Here is a 22,428-nt window from a genome sequence, read left to right as displayed (position 1 = left end):
TTCGTTCTAGAAGCTGACAGTCAAATGAGACAGAGAAGCTGTCGGGTGGGAGCAGAGCAGTGAATGGGTGTAGCTGATCATACTGATCGTAATAACAGGTGAGCCTGATCGGGCCTCCACACTCACTAATCGTAGGCAAACAGCATGGAGCCAGTGGACCTAATTACCTTGTGCAGCAGGAAAGGCTGTTTTTGAAACAATGTCGGACTTATCAAGCACAGATTTCTCGCTCTTATCAGTGACAAAGGAATAGGAAGGGACTCTCAACAAGTTGGCCTGCAGTGGCAGAAACGTGGCAGAACGTTCCCATGCGTGTAAGGAAACTTAACAAACAGGCTTCCATATCCTAAAAAATGTGACCTCGGCTTTCCCTGGAAAGTCCGGCTTCGTATTCGATTTTACAACTGTGAGCATTTTTTTAAACCGAGTGACGTTTCGAGTGACACGTTTGATCCTGGTATGAGGAACAAATCCCTCTGAGCTTCTGTCAGGAAGAAGAAATCAAACATGCAGAGCTCCCACTGTCCACGAGCAAACAACCAAAAGCTGATTTATTTAAGCAACAATATGTTAAGTCACTGGCAGCTTATGATTTGAATAAAAACATAAGAGTAATTTATATGAATTAAGTGAGTAGCCCACAGGTAGCACGCCAAACAAAGTAGGTCCCAGGTGACAGATGATTACTGATGCGAATAATGATTTCGATATAATGAAATAAGATGTATTTGAACTTCTTCCAGGTCAAAGACGCACATCTATCAGGTGTCAGGCAGCAGCATGACTCAGCCAATTAGAGTCGAGGAGCAGAAGTTTCCATATTAATTACACCATTACAGATCTGTCCAACTCAATTTTATACAGTTGCTCTATTACAGAAACAGGCTTTAGCTTTGCTAATGACTCAAGTGACGCCTGGTATCGCTCCGAGTGTCAGTGGCAGATGGTAACAGTGCAGGTTGAACGCTGTCTCGGGTCCAACGACAGAGGTTTGGGTTTTTTACCAGGCAGCAACAGTAGCAGTCCTCACTACGAGGTCATAATTTCAAACACATGATGTCACTGCTTTTAGCCAGCTTCAGTCTACTGTACATTATTAAATCATCTTACAGTACAGCAGCGCGTGTAAGTGATCGGCTCAAGTTTCATGGCAAAGCGCTGACAGATGTGTCACATTATAAGGCGTGACACGGCTGCGGCGGGCGGCGCTGCTCTGTCGAGGCCGTCTGACCTCTCGCAGCTGTTGTCTCGTCAGCGCACGGCCGTGCGTCTCTCTTCTAAGAGGCGACGTGTCGTCACGGTGTCCGGTTGGCAGCTTTCAGAGCGGACCTGTCTGCTGTGACCTCTCTGTACTGTAGGTCTGAAACAGCAGCACAAGTTTTATTCCCCGGCAGGAAACACATCAGCCGGCTGTGAGGAGCCGTGTTGGACCCTCGGTGCTGTTCACCAGCAGCCCGTGTGTTCCTGTCTTACTTCAAGTTTTCTCCTCCACCTGTATAGTTGTGGTTTTCCACACTGAGCTTCAACAACAATCCTTATCATCCGGTGCTGCTCTTCAGCTCGTGGGCTACATGCTCGGCGTTTTTAAACCACCACAGCCAAAGCATTTCTCTGAGTGTTCCCACACAGAGTTAACGATCTCTTTCTTTCTTTAGGTTTGTATCTTTATTGGAGAGACGCTGCTTTTCCTCAACTGGGCCATAACAGCAGACATCTTAATGGTAAGTATTGAGAAACCAGTACTTCTCCTCTGGGTCACTGGAAATTCCAGCGACAAACTTTACCAATGGGGTCGTCAGATTAGATGCAGGTTTGGAAATGTGCGAGCGGCCGACAGTTCGGGCGCGGCTGATAATTGCTGCCTCGACTGAGGCTGAGTCATTCCCGCTGGTGAAAACAAACACAGGGGAGGTTTTTCTCTGATGTGTGTTTTAGTGTCTAAAAGTTCAAATCAGCCAAATGAAATTGGATTTCTGCTGAGCTGGGTGAACGAAGCAGCGCCTGGGTTTGGGTTTGTGGTGACTGTGTGGAGACGCACCACTGTGGACAACCCAGGTGTGCCTGGGCTGGGTTTCCCAGTTACTTTGTGCAATCTGCTGCATTTTTCAGCCTTTGTTTCTTTATGTGTTTTTGCAGTTTGTTGTTATACCCACGCGGAGAGCAACAGCTGTCGCGTTCCAGAGCTTCACCTCTCATCTCCTGGGCGATGCAGGAAGTCCGTACCTGATAGGCCTGGTAAGACTCTCCCAACACAACACTGTGTGATGATCCGGGTGTGAAGAGGGAATGTGTTTAAGGTTTAACCAGTGTTGTGAGTCTAGACAGTACTGCTGCAACACAAACGATGTTCAGCTCTCGCTTTAAGTAGGACGGTGCAAAGTGGAGCTTTTAGCTCACGTCTCAGGAGAGCTGTGAACAGAGCTGTGATTTCACCGCTGCTCTTCAGGCTGTCAGTGGCTTTCTCTAGTAAACCTCGTGGCTCCCAGAAGGGGCCTCTGTTACTGTATTCAACTGGTCAGGAGACGAAAATGGCTCTTACCGCCACGCTGGGCCCCTCGAGGTCACAAGCAGCCCCCTGCCCCACATCCCACCCTTCAAACTGCAAGTATACAACCAAAGAACAGCATTTAGGGGCCCGAGTGAAAGTGCTGCTTGCTATTCAGTCAAGTGTGAAACAGGATTCACCTCAGACTGTCGAGTGAAATTCTTCACGTTTCAGCCTGAGATTAAACGATGTTAAATAGTAACTCACAGAGGCACACGGTGTGCGCTCGTGTTCAGCGTACACGAAGCGTGAACAACAGTGATGGCCTAGAGCGTGTCACAATCTATGCACACACTTGACTTTATCATAACCGCCTTTGTGTTGTATTGTTGTGCCCTGGCTCACAGCCTGGCTTAGCTACATTAACCAAAGCGGTGGAAGTGTTTGATTAGAGAATCAAACTGGCCCGACAGCCTCACGCAGACGCAGGTGTCTGCAGAGCTGCAGGGAGAAGACCGCAGTGCTTTCTTCCCTAAATGAAAATGTTGAAATAGTGTCTAAGCCCGTGTAACAAAAGAAGCAGAAGATGATTTACAACGACTAATCAAAGCCAGCCTTTAAAAAAATACACATTCTGTGGTGATGCAGGTTCAGGGGCTGGCACTGCATTGTGCCTGCACATTCAATAGATCAATTATATTGTACAGATTTGCCACAGAGAGATTTTCCTTTGATAACCGTATGACTCATTCTCAGTCACCTTGATTCTACTCATTTGAAGGCTCCATCGGTGCTCCAATAGTCTAACCACAGAAACAGTTCAGATCAGTCGCAACAGGAAAAATGCAACGTGTTGCCGACAGGGAGGATTTGTCTCTGCTTGAAATCATTGTGCTTTATGTTGGATAAATAAAACAGGTGGAGTCTCACTGATATAATAAAACTTCTCCGTTTTTTTCCTGAATTTTACCAAGTAAAACAGAAAATTAACCAGCAGATTAAATATTAATTGAAATAACAGATTATTTAGACAGGAGCATAGCAGCGCGGCTTTGTTGTCTACTTAAACATGCAGACATGAAACTGAGTAGGTGAGAAACAGCATGAGAAGACGAGCTGGGGTGGAGGCGGGTTGCAAAGCTGCTTGCAGCCGCACAGAAGGTGAGATTAAAACAGCAGGAAGGAATTTCCGTTTATGAGCAGACAACTGGATATCTGAAAGAATATCAGCTGAGCTGTCATGTGATGTGTGCTGGCATTGAGGTCATCAACCTTATATGCCTTTTATATAGTCCGATATAAGATTATTACTTAGCGGTCGTTGCCCATGCCCCAAATGTCGGTAAACACACACAGCTCAGTATTGAAGGCACTAAAGCCTGCATCCAGGCTTCAGGGGTCACAGTTCACCTCTGGGTGACACAGCCAACCGCCGGCGGTTACTCAGACCTCCACAAACCCAGGACCGCAGCATAGACTGCTCCGAGTGCGTCAGCGCTGTTGTTGTGCAGTGGTTAGACACACGAGTGCCATGGCCCTGTCGCTGCACAGGCTGAGTGCAGGCAGATACGCAGTCGCCCGTGCACTGTTACAAATACTGTGAATGAGCAAAGTGGAGAGTCACAAGAAAAACAGACCAGTGGTTATTGCTTAGCAACCACAGGAGAAAGTGAGCAAGTGAGTCGTCTCGGTTCACAATTAGGTTTTGACGTGTGACATGGAGATCATGCACAACAAACCACTGCGGCATTTCCAGTACGCCTGCTGCACATGGCAGCGCCCGCAGGTATCGGTGCCCGCATGCCGCACAGATACCACTTCCTGTCGTGTAAAAAAACAAAGATTCCTCTCTATCAGCGCGTACACCAAAACGAATCCCCCGAGAAGGACATGATGGACTCCACCTATACTGTAAAGTAGGACACAGCCAGAGGCAGAGTGGGTGGCAGCGGGATGCCGGTGACAATCTCTCAGCAATCTTCCAAGAAATGCTTCCTGGTAATTAGACATGTGGCTGTTCTCCACGTATTTTTAGTCAAGCTGCACTCTGCAAGTTGCAGACAATTGACAATTACATTTTCTGTAATGGCTCCTTATTAAGCATGCACGTGGCTGCACATAGGAGCACATACTGCACGCGTGCAGTCCTCCTGTCAGCATTTCTCAAGCTCTCCCTGCAGAAGACCTGGCTTTTGCTGACATAACAAGAAATGCCTGTGCTTTAGTGACCTATTGTTGCCCACGGATTCGACAGCCCACAGTCTGCTGAAAGCTAGCAGCAGCAGCCTCCTCTCCGTCACGACTGTCAGAGCAGCGATCTCTGGGAGGCAGAGATGGTCACTTCACTCCCACCGCTCTCCAGCTGTTGTTTTTCTCGACACTGCGCACGACAGACTGAATGCTGGTGTTGCTGAAGATGAAGATGAGCTATTAGCTGTGAAATCCTGCCTATTTTAGGACAAAAACAAGGAGTCTTACATCATGTGTCGGTTTTGCAGTGATGAAATATGCAGAACTCACGCTGAGCAGTGAGCAGCTTGTAGTGTGTCAGAGCATTAGGAGATATATAAAGATAAGGTTTTGAATGAGTACAATCTTTCCTTTTGTTGTGTTTGTGGTCATGTGTCATTGTGTATGTGCGTCTGGCCTGATTGCAGATCTCGGACGCCCTTCAGCAGAAGTACACTACATCAGCACTGTGGCGGTTCCTGAGTTTGGGCTATGCCCTCATGCTTTGTCCCTTCATCATCGTCCTGGGGGGCATGTTTTTCCTGGCCACCGCGCTCTATTTCCTGGATGACAAAGATAAAGCCGAGGCCCAGTAAGTGACTCGGACTGTTTTTGAATAACTCATCATTATTTCATGTATTATTGAGTCATTCATTCTTCATGTAAGACCTCCACAAGTTCAAAACAAATCATCATAGTTGCGAGAAGTTGAGGAGGTGTCAGCAATCCTTGTATTATTTATTGTCAGCAGAGTGAAGAAACATTGGGTTGAGATTTGTTATTTACGCTTGAGTTTGAGGCAACCCAGGGACACGGCGCCCGAGCGATGCCAAGAGTGGTGCCAACCCGGAGGACCCAGAAAGGCCCCGAGCCAGCAGAAAGTCCCAGTCAGATGAAAATGCTCCAGAGCTGTTGTAGCCATCAATTTGTTCTCACTAACACTTTTACCAGCCTATCCTGCTCATACGTTCATATTTTCCCTCCTTCAAACACACGAGCAGGTCATAGCCTTAAAAGGCAAAAACACACTCATCCTTCTTCGGCCTTCTTATTTCCTCCTGACTACTTTTTTCCTGTTTTTTTTATCACGTCGGCTTACTCCCCTGGTGCCAGCATTCTAAGAAATGACTTCCTTCCTGCTGAAGATGACGGGCGTTTTTAGACAGGATGGCAGTCTGAAGTCTGAAGTCTGTCTTCGCCCGATCGACTTAGTCACTCGTTGTTTCCCAGTGTTTTCCAAACCCCGTTCGAGCTTTTTTTGTCCAGCTTGGTCAAAATAATCACCAGAGGAGCGTTTTAGTGTCGTTGCCATATTTGTAGTCCAAGCTGCCGTTCACGCTGTCGATGTTTCCTCTGTGAAATGTTAATATACGGTTTTAAAGAGCTCTTTTTAAAGACATACATCACTGCTGTGGCTACGAAGCCACGCTGCGCTTCTGGTGGGTTTACTCGAAGAAGAAAAAGAGTCACACTCTTGCCATTGTGCCAGTAATAGATACGAGGCTGTAGCCAAACATGCAACCACATTATTGCAGATTGCATAGCAGATGGCAAATGTTCACTCAAACTATGTCCAACCACAAGCCCTTAACTTTCACGTGACACTGTTTAGGTCTAATGCTGCAGCATGTGCAGAGCTACACACTACACAGACTGGAGGCGTGTCCTCATTCAAATACTTCACATGGTGTATGGAAGTTAGCATTAAGGTCACTTGGATTCAACGCCAGTACAGCTTTAAGTCTCCCTGCATAAAAGACTAAAAGAAAAAAATGTTTAATCAGTATGTAATAAATCCTTATGCTGCAGTAATACGTGTGAGTATACAGACGTTACACAGACACTGTGGTAGGAAGAACACCATCCACACCCACAGCCTGTGGAAAGCTGAAGCATAAATAAATGACTGTGAATCCACTCGATACAACAGCAAACGCAGCGTTCATACCTGCGCACTACACAACAGATTTGTGCGAAATATCCCATCAGACTGAAACAGCAGCTCTTATGTAACAAACAGCGAACGGCACCTCGGGGACCGAGAAAGCTCACAACACGCACAACTTTGTCGAACGAGGGTTGTTCCACGACTCGGCTATTTATAGATCCCATTCACACTATAAAGCCCCAATTTATACACAGCACTCTGCACCCCCGTCCTCCTCCTCTGAGTGTGTCCTCAGACACTCTGAGCTATTTATAAAAAGCTGAACAAGTAACTCGGGAGAGTGCGGCTGTCTAATTTCTGCCTTAAACATTGCTTCATTATTTCTAGGTTGGTAGCTTTTGGCTGCAGGGTTGCCATTAATAGCTCCATTTCATTGCACACACCCTTCTCGCACACATTTATCCAGTCCACATTTACACTCGCTGATGTGTGACAGCAGATCTGTCTCAGCCGCCATGACTGTGAGCTTTGATCGAGCGTGGGTTCCAGCGCTGCAGCTCGGTGAGAACAGGATGTGGACATGATGGAAGTTAGGATGAAAATGTGAAGAAAAACTGAGGATTCATAAACATACAGTGAATTGTGTGTTTTTTTTTTTAGCGAGATGCTAAAATGATTCTTCTTTCTTCAGGTGTAACCAGGCAACACAGCCCCCGTCTTCAGTCAAGGTATGACCAGGTAAATTGCCTTTTATCCTAAAGACACTTTCAGCAGTAGTAGTAGTGACAGTCTCAGCTCACTGACGTTTACAGAGCTCCCGTCTCAGTACCTGGCAGCGCTTTTCATTGGGAGACACCTAAAAACAAGGATGAATGACACGTTAACCTGAGGCCACGCAGAGCTTTACAGCAGTGCAGGTGATAAACACGAATCCATTCGGCGTCTACTCGGGCGTTCAGGCGTTCTTTGAATTGTGGTTATTTGACCAACTACTTGGCATCTTATCAGGACCTGAGGTGCCTTTCCTATTTCCTGCCTTTATCACTCGCTCACACATGGTGCAAACCTCCCTAATTATTAACTCAGCAGAAAAGCACACAATAACTGGCAGCAAACCAGCAGACTCTGCACAATGGGGGGGGCACAAGAATAAACTTTGACTCCCTGATTAGGAAGACAAGAAAATCTGCCGTGACTTATTTGTAAAGGTTATCATGTACAGCTGAAAGGCCGGGCTTTTACTCTGTTCTTTGGAGCCCTGGCTGGGTTTAATTGACCTCTAAATATTTATCAAACTGGTTTATGTACACGAAACGGAAAAAACTGCCAATTGATGCTTGTAATTTTGGCTTTTTTTCACTACCCGCCATTAATAATCTGTCTGTGTGAGCCAAGGTCCCGTCTGCTGGTGTAACCAGGATAGACAAACGAGAAAACAAAGGGGCGTTGGAGTTTTGACCGGATGGACAGAGTTCAGGTCAGGAAACAGTGTGATCATCAGCCAAAGTTGCAGCTGCCTGTAGTATTTGAGAGCAACGGTCGATTAGATGGAAAATTTGTCTGAGAGTGCGACTTCACACAGACGGTAGAAAGAATGATCTGCCTGAGAAAACCTGATTATCTGTATGTAGGAAAAGTTGTCCTCTGCTCATCCTGCACATTTTACGAAATAAACATAGAAATTAAAATTCAAAGATTACAACCGACGAGACGCTACGCTGGTGGCACCGCTCAGTTCAGGTTTGCTCGTATAACACCAAGTCAGAAAAGTGTAAAAGCTTCCTTTGACGACAACAGAAACTGTGCAAACAACAGTGTAAATATTCGCCTTGAGAATAAGAATGTTTTCAACAGTTAACACTGAAAGCTGCACCACCGTACGGCATAGCATCACTCACAGCAACCAAATGTTTACTGTGATGGATTACCTATTACAGGTGAGAGCTTGGCAAGTAGATTTGCATGGAGCACTGATGGATGGGAGGCAACGGCTGCCTTGAAGGCAGAAAATCAATCTCAAAATTTGCAGAATGCTTCAGAATATATTCTGCAGAAACATAGGGGCATAAAATTTGTATTTAATGGGCTGCAAAATATCGAAACACCAGTGCTGTCCTGTACGTCCTGCAGCGTCATTCCCATTGGCAGGGTGAGATTAGCGTGCATAGCTAATGACAGGTGACACGAAAGGCTCCGCCGCCGCCGCCGTGCATATTGTGTTTCAGTGCTCTCGGCCTGAGGGCCTCATCACTTCTCTGTCACACGCAGCAGCCAAAGCATTTCGTTCCTGCTGTCAAACGGTGCTAATTATAGAGAACAGTGATTATAGCTGCATGAGGTCAGAGTTGAGTCTGCCTGTGACATTTCTGCAGTACAACCACATCGTTCCAAGTAATTGATTCTCAACAGATTTGATGTGCAGGGTAATCCAGTCAATGGCAGGTAGCATTTCCTCCCTCGGGTCTGATTCAAGATCAATACAGAAAACAGATTACCTGCTCAGCGATGACACGTGTCCACGCTCAGTTTGACCGCTGTGTACAGCCGTCAAATAGAAACAGGCCGACTAATAGAAACAGGCCGACTAATAGAAACAGGCCGACTAATAGAAACACAGGCCGTCAAATAGAAACAGGCCGTCAAATAGAAACAGGCCGACAAATAGAAACAGGGCGTCAAATAGAAACACAGGCCGTCAAATAGAAACAGGCCGTCAAATAGAAACAGGCCGACAAATAGAAACAGGCCGTCAAATAGAAACAGGCCGTCAAATAGAAACAGGCCGACAAATAGAAACAGGCCGTCAAATAGAAAAACAGGCCGTCAAATAGAAACAGGCCGTCAAATAGAAAAACAGGCCGACAAATAGAAACAGGCCGTCAAATAGAAACAGGCCGACAAATAGAAACAGGCCGACAAATAGAAACAGGCCGTCAAATAGAAAAACAGGCCGACAAATAGAAACAGGCCGTCAAATAGAAACAGGCCGTCAAATAGAAACAGGGCGACAAATAGAAACAGGCCGTCAAATAGAAAAACAGGCCGTCAAATAGAAAAACAGGCCGTCAAATAGAAACAGGCCGTCAAATAGAAACGGGTCGACAAATAGAAACGGGCCGACAAATAGAAACAGGCCGACAAATAGAAACAGGCCAACAAATAGAAACAGGCCGTCAAATAGGAAATTATGAAGCGCTGGAAAAGTTTAGGGAGAATATTTTAATTTGAAAAAGTGTCTGAATCCATCAAGAAGTGGAAGCTGGTGTGAGGAGAGAAAAGACACTTCTGCTGAATAAATGAGGATGAAGGGAGGCAGTAATCGCTTAAGCTGTTATACATCGCGAGCTATTAATCTCCGGCGAAGCAATCCCAGACGGAGATGAGATACACCGAGATCCAATTAACTTCATGTGCAAGAGGAGCTGGCCTCTGCTGACCAGGTTTCCTCCACCCCGCCGCACAATACCTCGAGGACGCCCCCGAGCCGGGGGCCGTCAAAAGATCGGCGTCTGATCTGGCAGCGGACCTTCACGCTCATTTATTCAGTAACTGCAATCCCGGAAATTTAAATCATGAGGCAAAACTCTGACTTAATCACTGCTGTCCAAACTTTAACTGTTACAACTGTTTATACAGCTGCAGGCACAAACTTTCCTTCTTCCCCCTCTTATCATTCAACAAAGGCTCAGAGTCCTCAGTCAGCAGAGCTCGCTGGGGTCACCGTGCCGCAACCGCAGACCGCACACACACACATGCACACACACACACATGCATATGCACACACAGGAAGTATAGAGGCAGGCTGTGGTGGGACTCGTATAGCTTTTATTGCATTGCTCCTGTTTCATGACATTGTGAATGCCGTGTCTTCTTTATTGTATCTTTGGCCTTCAGTCTGGTTTCGTCGCTCCTCCATCACATCTGCAGCCGTGTCAGCCGACATGTTTTTGCTTCCAAAAACTGCTGCATGTTGGTTTGATTAGTCTTTGTTTGCTTGCCAAATCACTCAGTCCTCCACTTTGCTGCAGAAGCCAGCACAGTAATTGTAAAGCTGTGAGGCCAGTCCCACAATATCAAAGCATTCACAACTCTAATTATCTCTCCATCACACTAGCATTTGGGTATTTTAATTTCAAGTCTGTCTCATAAACAATTCAGAGTTTACAGCAACAACTGGAACTAATAACGGAGAAAAATGCTTCATCCCAGAGAGGACTGGCTCTGCATATGCAAACCAAAAATCCCTTAATCCTCTTGTTTATGCTAATTACCCCGGCTGCTCTCAGTGTGTGTGTCTACATGTGCACTATATACACCTGTGTGTGTTTCACTGAGAGACGCTCAGAAACTCACTCTGCTGAGCTCTCTCGCAATAATCCCATTGTAGCAGCAGCATTAGCACGTGCACTGGAGCGTCCAGGGCAACGTAAATGACCACAACAAGCAGCGGGACACTCTGCCATCCCTCACTCATCCAATCTGAAGGGATCACAAGTGTGGCACCGTGAAAGCTTAAAGGTCTAATCTCCAGCTGGTGTGAAGTCCCCCCTCAGGTGCCACGCCTTCTCCATTCGCTTTGTTTGTATCAGCAGCTAGAAGTTAGATTGGCTTGTCACACCGGCCTCTTCGTTCAATCACTTCCTCATTTAATCGCCTCGTGTTATGACCGTGTTTTACCCTCAACAAACCCCTCCCTCATTAGTCTTTGCGTATGCCGATGGCATGTTTGCCATAGAAACCGAGGCACCATCAACATCGAATATACGGCTGCATCTGAAGAAGCAGCGGCCGCGTGTTGCTGTGGCTTATAGCTTGCAGACTGGGGAGGATCTGCGTTAGACAAAGCGTAAAGCGCTGGCATATTTAGGTCATAGGCTGGTCCTGGTGTGAAGGGTCGTACCAGATGGCCCGGGAGCTTTCGACCTCAGCGTTAATTACAGGAGAATTCCCCGTGGTGCGGCCAGGCTCTAACTGCAGCTTTTTCTCTCTTCCTCTCAGGTGACGAGCAAATGAGGAGCTACCTGAATGCACAACCAAACCTGACAAAGGATGACTAGACGGCGATAAAAGAAAGGCTTCTTTATGCTCCCAGTCATCCTCCCCAAGATCATCATCATCCTCCTCCTCTTCTTGGCTCCTGCTGCTCTCTGTTTTTTTACAGTCTCGCTGAGGTGACTGGAAAGAGGGAGCGTCTTGCCCCTCCTTCTAAACCACAGCCCGGTGAGAAGGTGCTCAACCCACCCTCCACTTGGATCGTGTCCTCCTCGCCTCTGTGAGGATCCTCTGAACTTTTGCAGGCCAAGTCCGCCGTAAGCCCTCCTGATGCTAAACTACTGAATGCTGACCACGAACCTGCCCTGTCTGTCTGCCTGTCTGTCTCTTATCGGCTGTCGATCTGCAACAAGTGCCATCGCATCATTACATTCCTTCGGATTTGCACTGACCGCCAACAGCCCTCGTGAATTCATCACTAGCTATGTTTACATGCATTCGACTAAGCCACGCATGCTCTGCTGAAGCTAAAGCAGCTGCAGGAAAACGCAGCAGCGGTGCAGGCGTTGTTTATCTCTTTAAACAAGTGACTGATGTCGCATTACTCATCACAGTCTCGCCGCAGTAACAGCAGAAACAGCAAATTCAGTGTTTACACCATAAATCCAGTATTTTCACAGTGAAAGTTTTGCCGTGCATGTAAACAAGCTAGAGCCAAAAATGTGTTGCTTTGGGAAAGGTCAGTGAACGAGCCTTAAAGTCGGAGCTTTCACACCTGCAGATGTTTCTTTGAGCCCCGCGTGCGTTTCCACTTGGATGAGAACTTGTTATGTTCGGATTGTTTGTGTCGTTTTCTGTTTATGTCGGATTTGAAGCTGGAGGTTACTGCCTATGATTGTTTCCTAACCGTGATGATGCAGTCTGGGCAATTTAAAGTGGACACTGGATATGTATAGTTTATATAATTTATATTTATAATTTATTCTATTCATGCTTTTTCCAAAAGTCAATGTCATGCTAGTCTTTTGACTGTTTATGTACACGAGAAGCAATACTAAGAACATTTAGAAGAAACCAACCTTTTTGTTTCACACTGCCTTATCAGTGAGCTCGGTTTCCCTTTAAAGAGGTCGCTCTCTGATGGTTGGTTTTGAATTTCTGGACACACCACCCACCCACACAGGGACCGAGTCGCTCTTAATGGTGGATCGCAGTCCAATCATCAGCGGTTACAATAACAGGCATTGTGGAAAGAGGCCCTTCCCCTCCAACTGCAGATATCCCATTGCATCAGTTTATTAGCGAGGGGAATCAAAATCCCAGACAGGAACAGGAAACGCGAGCTCGTATCGTTGCAAACTGATGAATGAGGAATCCCCCTAAAGAGCTGAAAGAGCTTCATTTCTGCCTGCCGTTTCCATGGGTACACATCTCTCGCGAAGAAAACAAAACAACAATTGTCAGTGAGGGAAGCTATAGCATGTAGCTTGCACATAACACAAGCGATGGTGAAGGGTGAAAGTGATTATTGTGAAACCTCAGAGCCACTAATGGGATCCCAGGTTTTAAGGGGGAAAGATGCACTTTGCAGACCTGGAAGGAACCACAGAAGGCAGAGGATGCACTGACCTTAGCTGAGGAACAAAAGGAGACTCCGAGGTTGTTCCTGTAGCATTGATGTGTGAGCATGACTCACTGGCTGTGTGGGGGTGCTGTGTGGGCTGTGTCCTTGCTGCCAGATCATTAGCTTTAGCTTCTTCCTCCAACTGCGTGGAGCTCTCTGAATGTGATTCTGTCCCACCCGATGTGTTTACACCACCTCCATCTTCTTAACGAACTAAGCTTCTTACCTTCCATTTATTGATCTTCTTTTCCTTTGTAATGTTATCAGAGGACTTTTTGAATACCTACAGTAGAGATATATATATAAAGCTATATCATGCAGCGATTTTAATATATTGTAAATGATGGCTTGGATGCAATGTATTTATTTGTTTGTTACATATTGAAGAATATTCTATAAAGGGAAATTTAAGGCTGCAGTATAATAGACTGAGCCATGTGTCACTGGGTTGGAAACCTTTTCCTGTCATACTGAAACAACACACGCCCCTTTTGCATTAGCTGGATTACGATTGGACATGTCCCACGTGTAGACACAGAAATAAATGCAATGGGTTGTTTTTAAGACACATTAGTCTCATTGTAAGGATGCAATTTATATTAAGCTCATTTATGTGTTTTTATTTTTAGATTCAAAACCATTTTTGCACATTTAATGATCAGGGATTTCTTTGAGCCACCGCCTCGCACCATCGACGGCCCGGCCTCTCGGCGCTGGCGTGTCGTCGTCTGTCATCAGTAGGAACTTCCGCTCTGATCAGACGAGCCATGGATCGAGTTTCACGTTGCCAAAATTCAGTTGATTTAGCACCAGTCCGTCCTTTTATCTGTCGTAAATGTATGTTAACAATCACTGAAGTGATGTCTCGAGGAAATGCTTCTTGTCATACAAGAGTCTGTACAAATAAACTCACGTTGAGCAGAAGAGAAAAAAACAAAAAACAGAAGTTATTTTTATTTTTAGAGGACGTCAGTACACGTGTCCGAGAAGTCAAAGGGTATTCTTTTAGAGCTGGAATGTGATGCTCCCGTGGGTGGATTGATGGAAAAATGTACAGGTCTGTAAATCAAATAAACCTATTCACACACACGTCTGTGCGTCTCTGTGTGTCTGTAACGCCACGGCCGAGCGAGTGTTCACGGCGTTTGCTTCGTCTCGCTGTGTGAATCTGAGGACAGCTCGCACTGCAGCAGCGCCTCGACTGATATTTAGAGGCTGCGCGTAAACTAGAGCAAGAATCTGTGTGTGTTTAAATAGTGCTTTAATGTTCGGTGCAAGGATTAGTTCTGGCTGGAGTTGCAGATATTAATCTGTAACGTAGTTTGTTTGTAACTTTAATACAAGGATTCAAATATTTTAGGAGGAAAAATCTTTTTTAAAAAGGGCCCGACAAGTGAGTGTTTAGTTATTAAGGCTTCAGTTTTGTGTTGCTTGGCAAAATGTTAATAGCGTTGGTGTCACAGAAATGGAGGAAACCCTGTGAGACTCGCTGTCAATCTGTTTAACCTGCAGAACGCGCGCCGACGTGTCTGTGTGTTTGCTCATCACTTGCTCATTTCCATGTGTGTCGTATTTGTGGGGAGAGGCTGCTGGAGCGCAGACACCAGACTTTAACTGCATTCTGCTGCAACAAATCAACCTGACAGACGGACCCGGGGCTTACAGTTGTACACAAACTCAATGCCAAAGAAATTGTGAGGAATGTAAATTTAAAGAAAAGTGTGGATTGATTTGAAAATCTCTCAAACCCGGATTTTATCCCCAGTAGATCCCACAAACCACGTCAAAGGTTTGAATTGAGAAAATCAACATTTTAAGAAAGAAGATCATTTTGAATTTGAAAGTTGGTCCGGGGAGATGTTTACTGCTGCGTAGCGTCCCCTCTTCTTTTAACCACAGCCTGCAAACATCTGGGAGCTGAGGAGACCAGCTGCTGGGCTTCAAGGACAGTAATGCTGATTCCTCCACGGTGATGTGGGATTAAAGATGCTCAACCAGGTCTCCTCTCTGGGTTTGCAGGCAGGTCAGCACCACGCTGTTGTGTAGATGGGAGCACATGTTGCTCTAAAACCTGCCTGTACCTTTGAACTGTGTTTGCAGACTTCCAGAAGTGCTTCTGAGCCCATGCAGCGATTTGCAGGACCGAATCATGACTGTTTTACAGAATCATGCAGTTCAGCCTGATCGCGGTCGTCCAGTATTGACTTTCAGCCTTGTCCCTCACACACAGATATTTCTCCAGGTGCGCTGAATCATCGTGCACTGTAGATGATGAGATAGTTACAGGATTCATAATTGTTCCAGAAACAGAAAACAGTTTTTACAGACTGATGAACCTCTGCCCATCGTCACGTCTGAGAAACTCCTTTTACTTTCCTGCTTTTGTTCCTCCTTCCCAAGTTGCTAACATCAAAATCAGCTGTTACTTTACAGAAAAGGGTTCATTCTCTCAGATCAGACGTTTAACATGTTTGTTATTCTCATTAAAGTCTGAAAGTCATCACATTCTGTTTTTATTCACATTTCGCTTCTACAATCGAAACTATTGTATGAGCATAGTCCTTTGATTCTTGTTGCTGCTTTCTGTGAACCATCTCTGCTTGTAAATGAATCCACTTACTGTGCTATAGACCCATCATTAGCCCGCCTGCTACATCATTCAGCAGCAGCAGTATTTTGTAAACCTTATAATAAAATGTCACCTGCCTTTGTTCACCAAAGGATGAGTCAGATCGAAGGCATTTAAACAATTTTATTTTGAAATAAACCTACATCCTATCTAGTTCCACACGCCTCATCTTTGCTTACAAAGACTTGATTTTCATCACAGCGAGAGAAGGCAGGAGCTGATCCATGAATGAACCACTGTATTGTTCAGGTGCAGTGAGGCAGGGCCCTGTAAGACTGTTCCCAAAGTAATTTTGCAGCCCCGAGATTGGTTTACAGACACGCTGACACATCACAGGTCTCCATCCGTGCTGTGCATTCTGTAGAAAAGAGATATATATATATTTAACTTCCCGGGAAGTGAGGACACCTTCACCAAAAGGTCATCTCTGCACAGATGCTTATTAGAAAGGGCAGCTCCCTCACATGACTGCTAATGGCGCCAGTGGACGGGTCTATGACAAGGCTGTACAAGCACAAGGAGTAAGTACACGCTGCTTTTGTGACAAAAGAAGACTTGAGACGTTGTCTGGGAGGCCTTTAATTAGGCTAAACCACAGTTAGACCTCACTATCTGATTCGACGTCAGGAGTCCGAGCGAGCTCCAAGTGGAGATTCAGTGTTTAGTTGGCGAACGACCCAAAGAAACCAACACCCTTTCCCACAGTCAGACAAATATGTACCCCAAAGTCCGATGTTCTGGTCTCAAAGTCAACACACCTAGTCATGTACAGCAGGCAGGAAACACAGGGGCGTAGACAGGAAAAGGGAACCATTCTAGCAGCGCTGGAATTTCCATCTGCACTTTGCCCACTTACACTCACAGAGGACGACACACGGGGCAAGTTCAGGTTCACAGCCTCCAAACTGTCAGCACATCCATTTCATACAAATACAGAAAGATCATCAGAATAAGTTCACTGCTGTAGAAATACATAAAAATCCTGTTTGTCATTCTGTTTGTTTCTTTGCTGGTTTTCTGTGAAGCACAAACCTCACAGAGCTTTGATCTCCAAACTTTAAATTGGTCTTTGCAGTCGAACGCTGTAAGAAGCATCATATTATTTTAGAGTATTGATGAATGCCAACAAGTTGAAAACACAAAGAGCTTTCAATAAAGACCTGAAATAGTTTCTGTAAATGAAATCTAAGACACGGCAGCACGGCGGCGTGGGTTCTCCCCGGGTCCTCCGCCTTCCTCCCACAGAGACACCAGTTAGTGGCTTTAGGTTCATTGGAAACTCTAAATTGCCCACAGGTTTGAATGTGAGCGTGAATGGTTGTCTGTGTGACACCCCTGTGACAGACTGGCGCCCTGTCCAGGCTGGACCCCGCCTCTCGCCCTCAGACAGCTGCGATAGGCTCCGGCCCCCGCGACCCTGACAAGGATAAGCGGAAGAGAACGGATGGATGGAAAAAGTGGAATCTTGGCAGTCACTCGAATCAGGACACGATAGGTTTGCTGTGGGGACGATCACTATCATATTTGATTCATCTTAGACTCTGTTGAATATGACGACTCGTTCTGCAAGACACGTGGCCTTTCTGACATCGAATACCAAAAATGTCCCTGCTTAACTGGAATAAGGAACAGCCGACAAAAATAACAGATGTTACTATATGTGAAGCAAAGTGTGTGTTTTCCACAAAAAGGTCGACTGCATAGAGCAGTCAGGTCTGATGATTAAGACTAAAATAAAGCTTAGAATAAAAAAAGGAAAGAAAGCAGATCTTTCATCTCAAATGGAGTCGAGACCACAGCTGTTTACAGTCTATCGCCTCTGTGAGTCTCTCACTTCCCTCTGCCGACCACCCGCCGTCCTGACCCGGCTCACGCTGCCGAGGCACGGTCACCTTCATCCAAACACGATGACATCGTCATTTTTAAGGTCATCCTGGATGTATCTGCGAGGCTGTCAAAGACAATATGTTTGCTTTTGAGCACTGAATTCGACTCTGCTCATCAGGTCACATATTACATGTTCCTCACTTTACCATTTCTGTGTGTCGCAGATGCTTTTTCTAACATTACAGGACAGGAGGAGCTGAGAGTACAAAAGGATTAAAAACTACAAATAACTCTGTGATGTTTGAGCAACTGAGGGGAAACAGGCAAAAACAGCTGACTGCTCCATCACAAGTTCACTTAAGGCAGAGAGCTGTTCAGTTTTCATCCGCTGTCATTGTAAAGGCTCCGTGTGACTAACAGAAGAAGAAATAAATGCAGTGTATTTATATGACAGTCATATCCAACATCATCATGCTTTTCTTCTAATATGACACAGGAAACAGAGATGGAGGGTTTTTAAACTCTTTGTGCCAGAAATACACCGACTGCTCTGTACGTGACACGTCAGTGTTGTCATTTTGAAACCCTAAACTTTATTTGTTTTAGTTTCTGACACTTTGATCCAGTTTGCTGAACAAAGGCAGTGATGAGCCTAATATTCCCTCCACAACTTTAAAAGGAGTAAACGAGCAGTGTTTTACAGCAGCATTGTCACAGCCCTGTTTAAATGAGATAACACACAACCAGGTTTGTTAATCTATTAACAAATATGTGTTTGTTTAATAATCATGTGAGGATTTCCATCCTGCACTGTGCTTGCAGTGGGAAGCTGTTACTGTGCGGTGTGATGAATGATTCATTTGGTGTTTGGTGGACTTTGTTTCCTTTCAGACTGAGAACATTTCTGATCACGTTAAAGGAGCAGATAAGTCTTCCTATTCTTTCAAATTATGACTCTTAGATACTGTTTATCTGCAGAAGAAGAGTCCTCCATTTCTTCTGTGTCCTCTCTGTAGTTTCCTACATTTTTATGAATACACTGCACACGATGCTGAAATGCCCGACTCTCAGCTTGCACCAACAAGAATCACACCGTTGGTGCAAAAACACTGTTTTCATTCCACAGAAAGAAACAGGAGCAAATGATGTGTTTCTGCAACAGGCTGCCCAAAGCCCCATTTTTAAATTGGCTAAAATAAGCTGTATGAACATGTTATTAGTTCAATTCAATTCAATTTTATTTATATAGACAAAAGTCGCCTCAAGGCGCGTTATTATTAGAATTCATCCCGTCTCCAACAAATCCCATAAAAGTCCAACCAACAGCCTGGAGTTAATCCTGGCTCTGTGTCTGAGGTTGTGTTTAAGGATGTTTTGACCTGACCTGCAGAACTATCACCTACTGGCTGACGTGTAGCTGCTTCCTACAGACCCACACAGTCACATTTTATAAGATATTTTTGAACAGATGTGCAAGAATCGATCTTTGAGGTACAGCATACAGCAAAATTAAATGATCAAAGTTAAACATGGAAGTGTGGTTTATTGTTTAACACACAACACGTGTGAAATTATTATTTGCTAACTTTTAAGACCTGCACATTGGTTGGCTGGCTTGAGCGATGCTCTTCCTCTCCTCTACTTTGGACTTCATGGATGTCTTTAGCCCCGTGGAGCCGGCTGACCTTCAGCTGTCAGAGTCTGCATTAATGCATATCTCTGCATGTGTTATTATGCGATTAAAGAAGCTGACACATGTTCGAGGGAAAACACGAGGTGCCCTCCTGCCCTCATGGAATGAATAAGAGATGTCGGTGGGCTCAGCAATGTCAGTGAAGGAGTAAATGATTCAGGAACACGTGTCAAGAACATGGCAGGAAGTGGCCATGCTTGCTGTCTTTGGAGCAGACGTCATTACCCCACAGCCAGCTATGATGATCACTCCTCGCTTCCCCCCGGGCCTTGAGACTGTAACTTCATCTCAAACTGTGTCAGTGACGTCCCCGCAGGGATGAGGGATTAATTTGATTTGCATGCTTACTAACAAGGATGAAATGCAAATTGACAATGAAACAGTGTTACTGCAGTGTGCTTGTTAAGCACCACAGTGGGTTCAGTGTCACGGGTGAAGCAAGTGTGAGTTATGAATACCAGAGTTTTCTGAATTAAACATGAGCTTATGCTTGGCCTGCAAAGACTGGATGATGGTGCTATTTTTAATCCCACGATTCCATATTTAGAGCTGATGTTTCCACTGCAGCGTGAACTGAGGCTATTTATGCACACGCCCATGTGTGTGGGTAGCATCCGCATTCATCACTCCCACACAAGAAGCAGAGGTGTGGAAGCAGCTTTGTGAATGATTTGTGTGTGGAGAAGTGAGAAAGTGCCGACCACAGTGTGGAGGAAGGCAAATTACATGGAGTAGCTACACACACAAACAGTCACCGCTTCCTGGTTGCACACAGGTGCATGCAAACGAGATGACAGAGTAAATCGCTCACACCTGCAGTACCACACCTCTTCTACTTTAAACGGGGTCAGACACCAAATGAGAGGATATCTGCTGCTCTGTGTAGTCAAATGAAACATGTTTGATGTAAGGAACATATTACACATATAGCTGATGTGCACATCCCTGGGTGCTCCAACTGGGCTGGATCAGCCATGCTGCAGTATACCTACAATACCCACAGTCCCATTTGTCAAGCTGGTCGACCCTTTAGGAACAGCAGCCGCTGGTCTGGCTCTTGACTGAATGGTTGCTCTGAATGTTTGTACAGATATCAGATGAAAATAAACGAATCCTGATAATAATGGATTGGATTTATATAGCACTTTTCAAGGCACCCAAAGCGCTTTACAATGCCACTATTCATTCACTCTCACATTCACACACTGGTGGAGGCAGCTACAGTTGTAGCCACAGCTGCCCTGGGGCAGACTGACAGAAGCGAGGCTGCCATATCGCACCATCGACCCCTCTGGCCAACACCAGTAGGGTAAAGTGTCTTGCCCAAGGACACAACGACCAGGACAGAGAGCCCGGGGATCAAACCGGCGACCTTCTGGTTATAGATATGCTTCCCAACCCCCTGAGCCACGGTCGCCCCAATGATGATGACCTTCTGACTTTTCCTTTAACCCTCTCAGGCTCAAATTAGACTTTTTGTTGCTAATGCACAACCAAGTCCTGCAGTGGTACTTCTGAGTAAACAAAACTCATAAAATATGTATGTGGGGTAATCAGATTGTTCGTTTTTAACTGCTGCAAATCTGCAACGCCTGCCTGGAGAGGGTTAACACTGACAGTGGCACTAAATCACTAAACCACTGGAAAATATAGAAATTCAGTTTTCCTAATGTTTTCTCTATGATCACATTTCTGCAAAGCAAATGATTTCCATCAGACTCAGTGTTCCCAGATGCTAACAGCTAATCCATATATGTCAGAATACAAACAGGTTACACTTTTCCAGTTGTTTCAGCACGATGTCATTACAGTTACCAAATACATCTACTCACACTTACAGCAAGGCTGCTATGTCCGTGGCTTTTGTAGTGTTACCGATGGCTGAATTTCCACCCATCAGGTTGGTTTTTCATATTTTGCATGAAATTTGTGAATGTCTAAATATCAAAGTCCATATTTGAATAAAAAATAATCCTTCATTTTTACCTGTATGCTACCAAACTGACATAAGTCATTCTTATAGCCCAACATTAGTCCTGCCCAGTGTTTAGCTGCATTATAGATGCACAGCTGAGCCCAGCTTCCTGTCTTTGCTGTGGGCTCACACTTTCCTCAGCTCTTACTCAGCCAGAGAATAAAGAGCTGAGACATGTTAACCACAAAGAAACGGATGTCACTGAGCAAAGACTCAAATGGAGCCAGTACATAATTCAGAGTGGTTAGTGACCGACCAGGCGTTGCACGCAGGCCGACAGCGATGGGAAGCTGACTGCACATCGCCACACAAGCTCTGTGGATTTGAAACTGCTTTATGACGTGAATTCAGAAGTTAATGTGGATGTACAAATGTGGTGCCCAAAGCTGTTTCAGTGGGACAGTTGTTTAGAAGATAATTAGTCACATGAAATAATCCCTCAGTTGACTTGGACACAAATTTGAGGAGCATCAGTTGCTTCACTTAACCCTGTTTTTATGGCATCACCACATCCATCCAGCGTGCTGCACGTCCACTGACCTCCCTCTTTGATTTTACCGCAGGAACAGCTTCTCTGCCTGTTCACATATGGCGCTAAGAGATTTCGTTTTTTCTCGGAGACTTCAGGAAATAGACGTGAATGCTATGCCTACACAGACGCCACATTCCAAATTCCTCAAATGCTATTCAAAGGACATGAATGACATCACACGAGGAAATGTGGCAGGACAGAAAAATAAGGAGGACAGGAAATATTGCTTCGTGCTAAACTTGCTGAACTTTGAGACCTCAGTGAGATCTCGCTGCTTATGTCGACATAAACACGCGTCTGAGCAGTGCTTAAATGAAGCATATTAGATAGCAGTAAGTGCAACTGATAAAGAAAAGGGGACATGACGAGTGTGACGTACTGATAAGAAGAGGACACCATCACCCATGCTGTCAGTCAGTGTTGCAGTAAAACACCTGAGTGAGCCTCATTTGTAGCTGTAAGCAATCAGACCAAACCACACAGTCCAAAAGCACAAAATCCTCCATTTCTTTGTTGTGTTGTTGCCTCTACAACTTGTCACCATGAACTGGTGA

At 45.3% G+C, this 22,428-nt stretch overlaps 1 protein-coding gene across 7 annotated transcripts in view; it reads left to right on the top strand.

Moving 5' to 3' along the window:
- spns2 (spinster homolog 2 (Drosophila)) overlaps positions 1 to 14,308 on the top strand; it is a 71,674-nt gene extending 57,366 nt beyond the window's left edge. For 5 of the 7 annotated variants that reach the window (XM_040010951.1, XM_040010899.1, XM_040010933.1 and 2 more), the window contains 5 exons: positions 1,656 to 1,721; positions 2,137 to 2,235; positions 5,143 to 5,306; positions 7,294 to 7,330; positions 11,601 to 14,308. In XM_040010951.1, coding sequence (XP_039866885.1) covers positions 1,656 to 1,721; positions 2,137 to 2,235; positions 5,143 to 5,306; positions 7,294 to 7,330; positions 11,601 to 11,615 — 381 coding nt within the window. In that variant the 3' untranslated portion in view covers positions 11,616 to 14,308. Of the gene's footprint in view, positions 1 to 1,655; positions 1,722 to 2,136; positions 2,236 to 5,142; positions 5,307 to 7,293; positions 7,341 to 11,600 lie in introns of all 7 variants that reach the window. The other 2 variants (XM_040010906.1, XM_040010915.1) reach the window with 2 other exon arrangements.
- The last annotated feature ends 8,120 nt before the right edge of the window (positions 14,309 to 22,428 follow it).

Source organism: Simochromis diagramma, unplaced genomic scaffold (genome assembly GCF_900408965.1).
Source record: "Simochromis diagramma unplaced genomic scaffold, fSimDia1.1 OVJJ01000123.1, whole genome shotgun sequence".
NCBI lineage: Eukaryota > Metazoa > Chordata > Actinopteri > Cichliformes > Cichlidae > Simochromis > Simochromis diagramma.
Note: the sequence above shows the minus strand (reverse complement) of the source record. Positions and strands in the feature narration are given on the sequence as shown.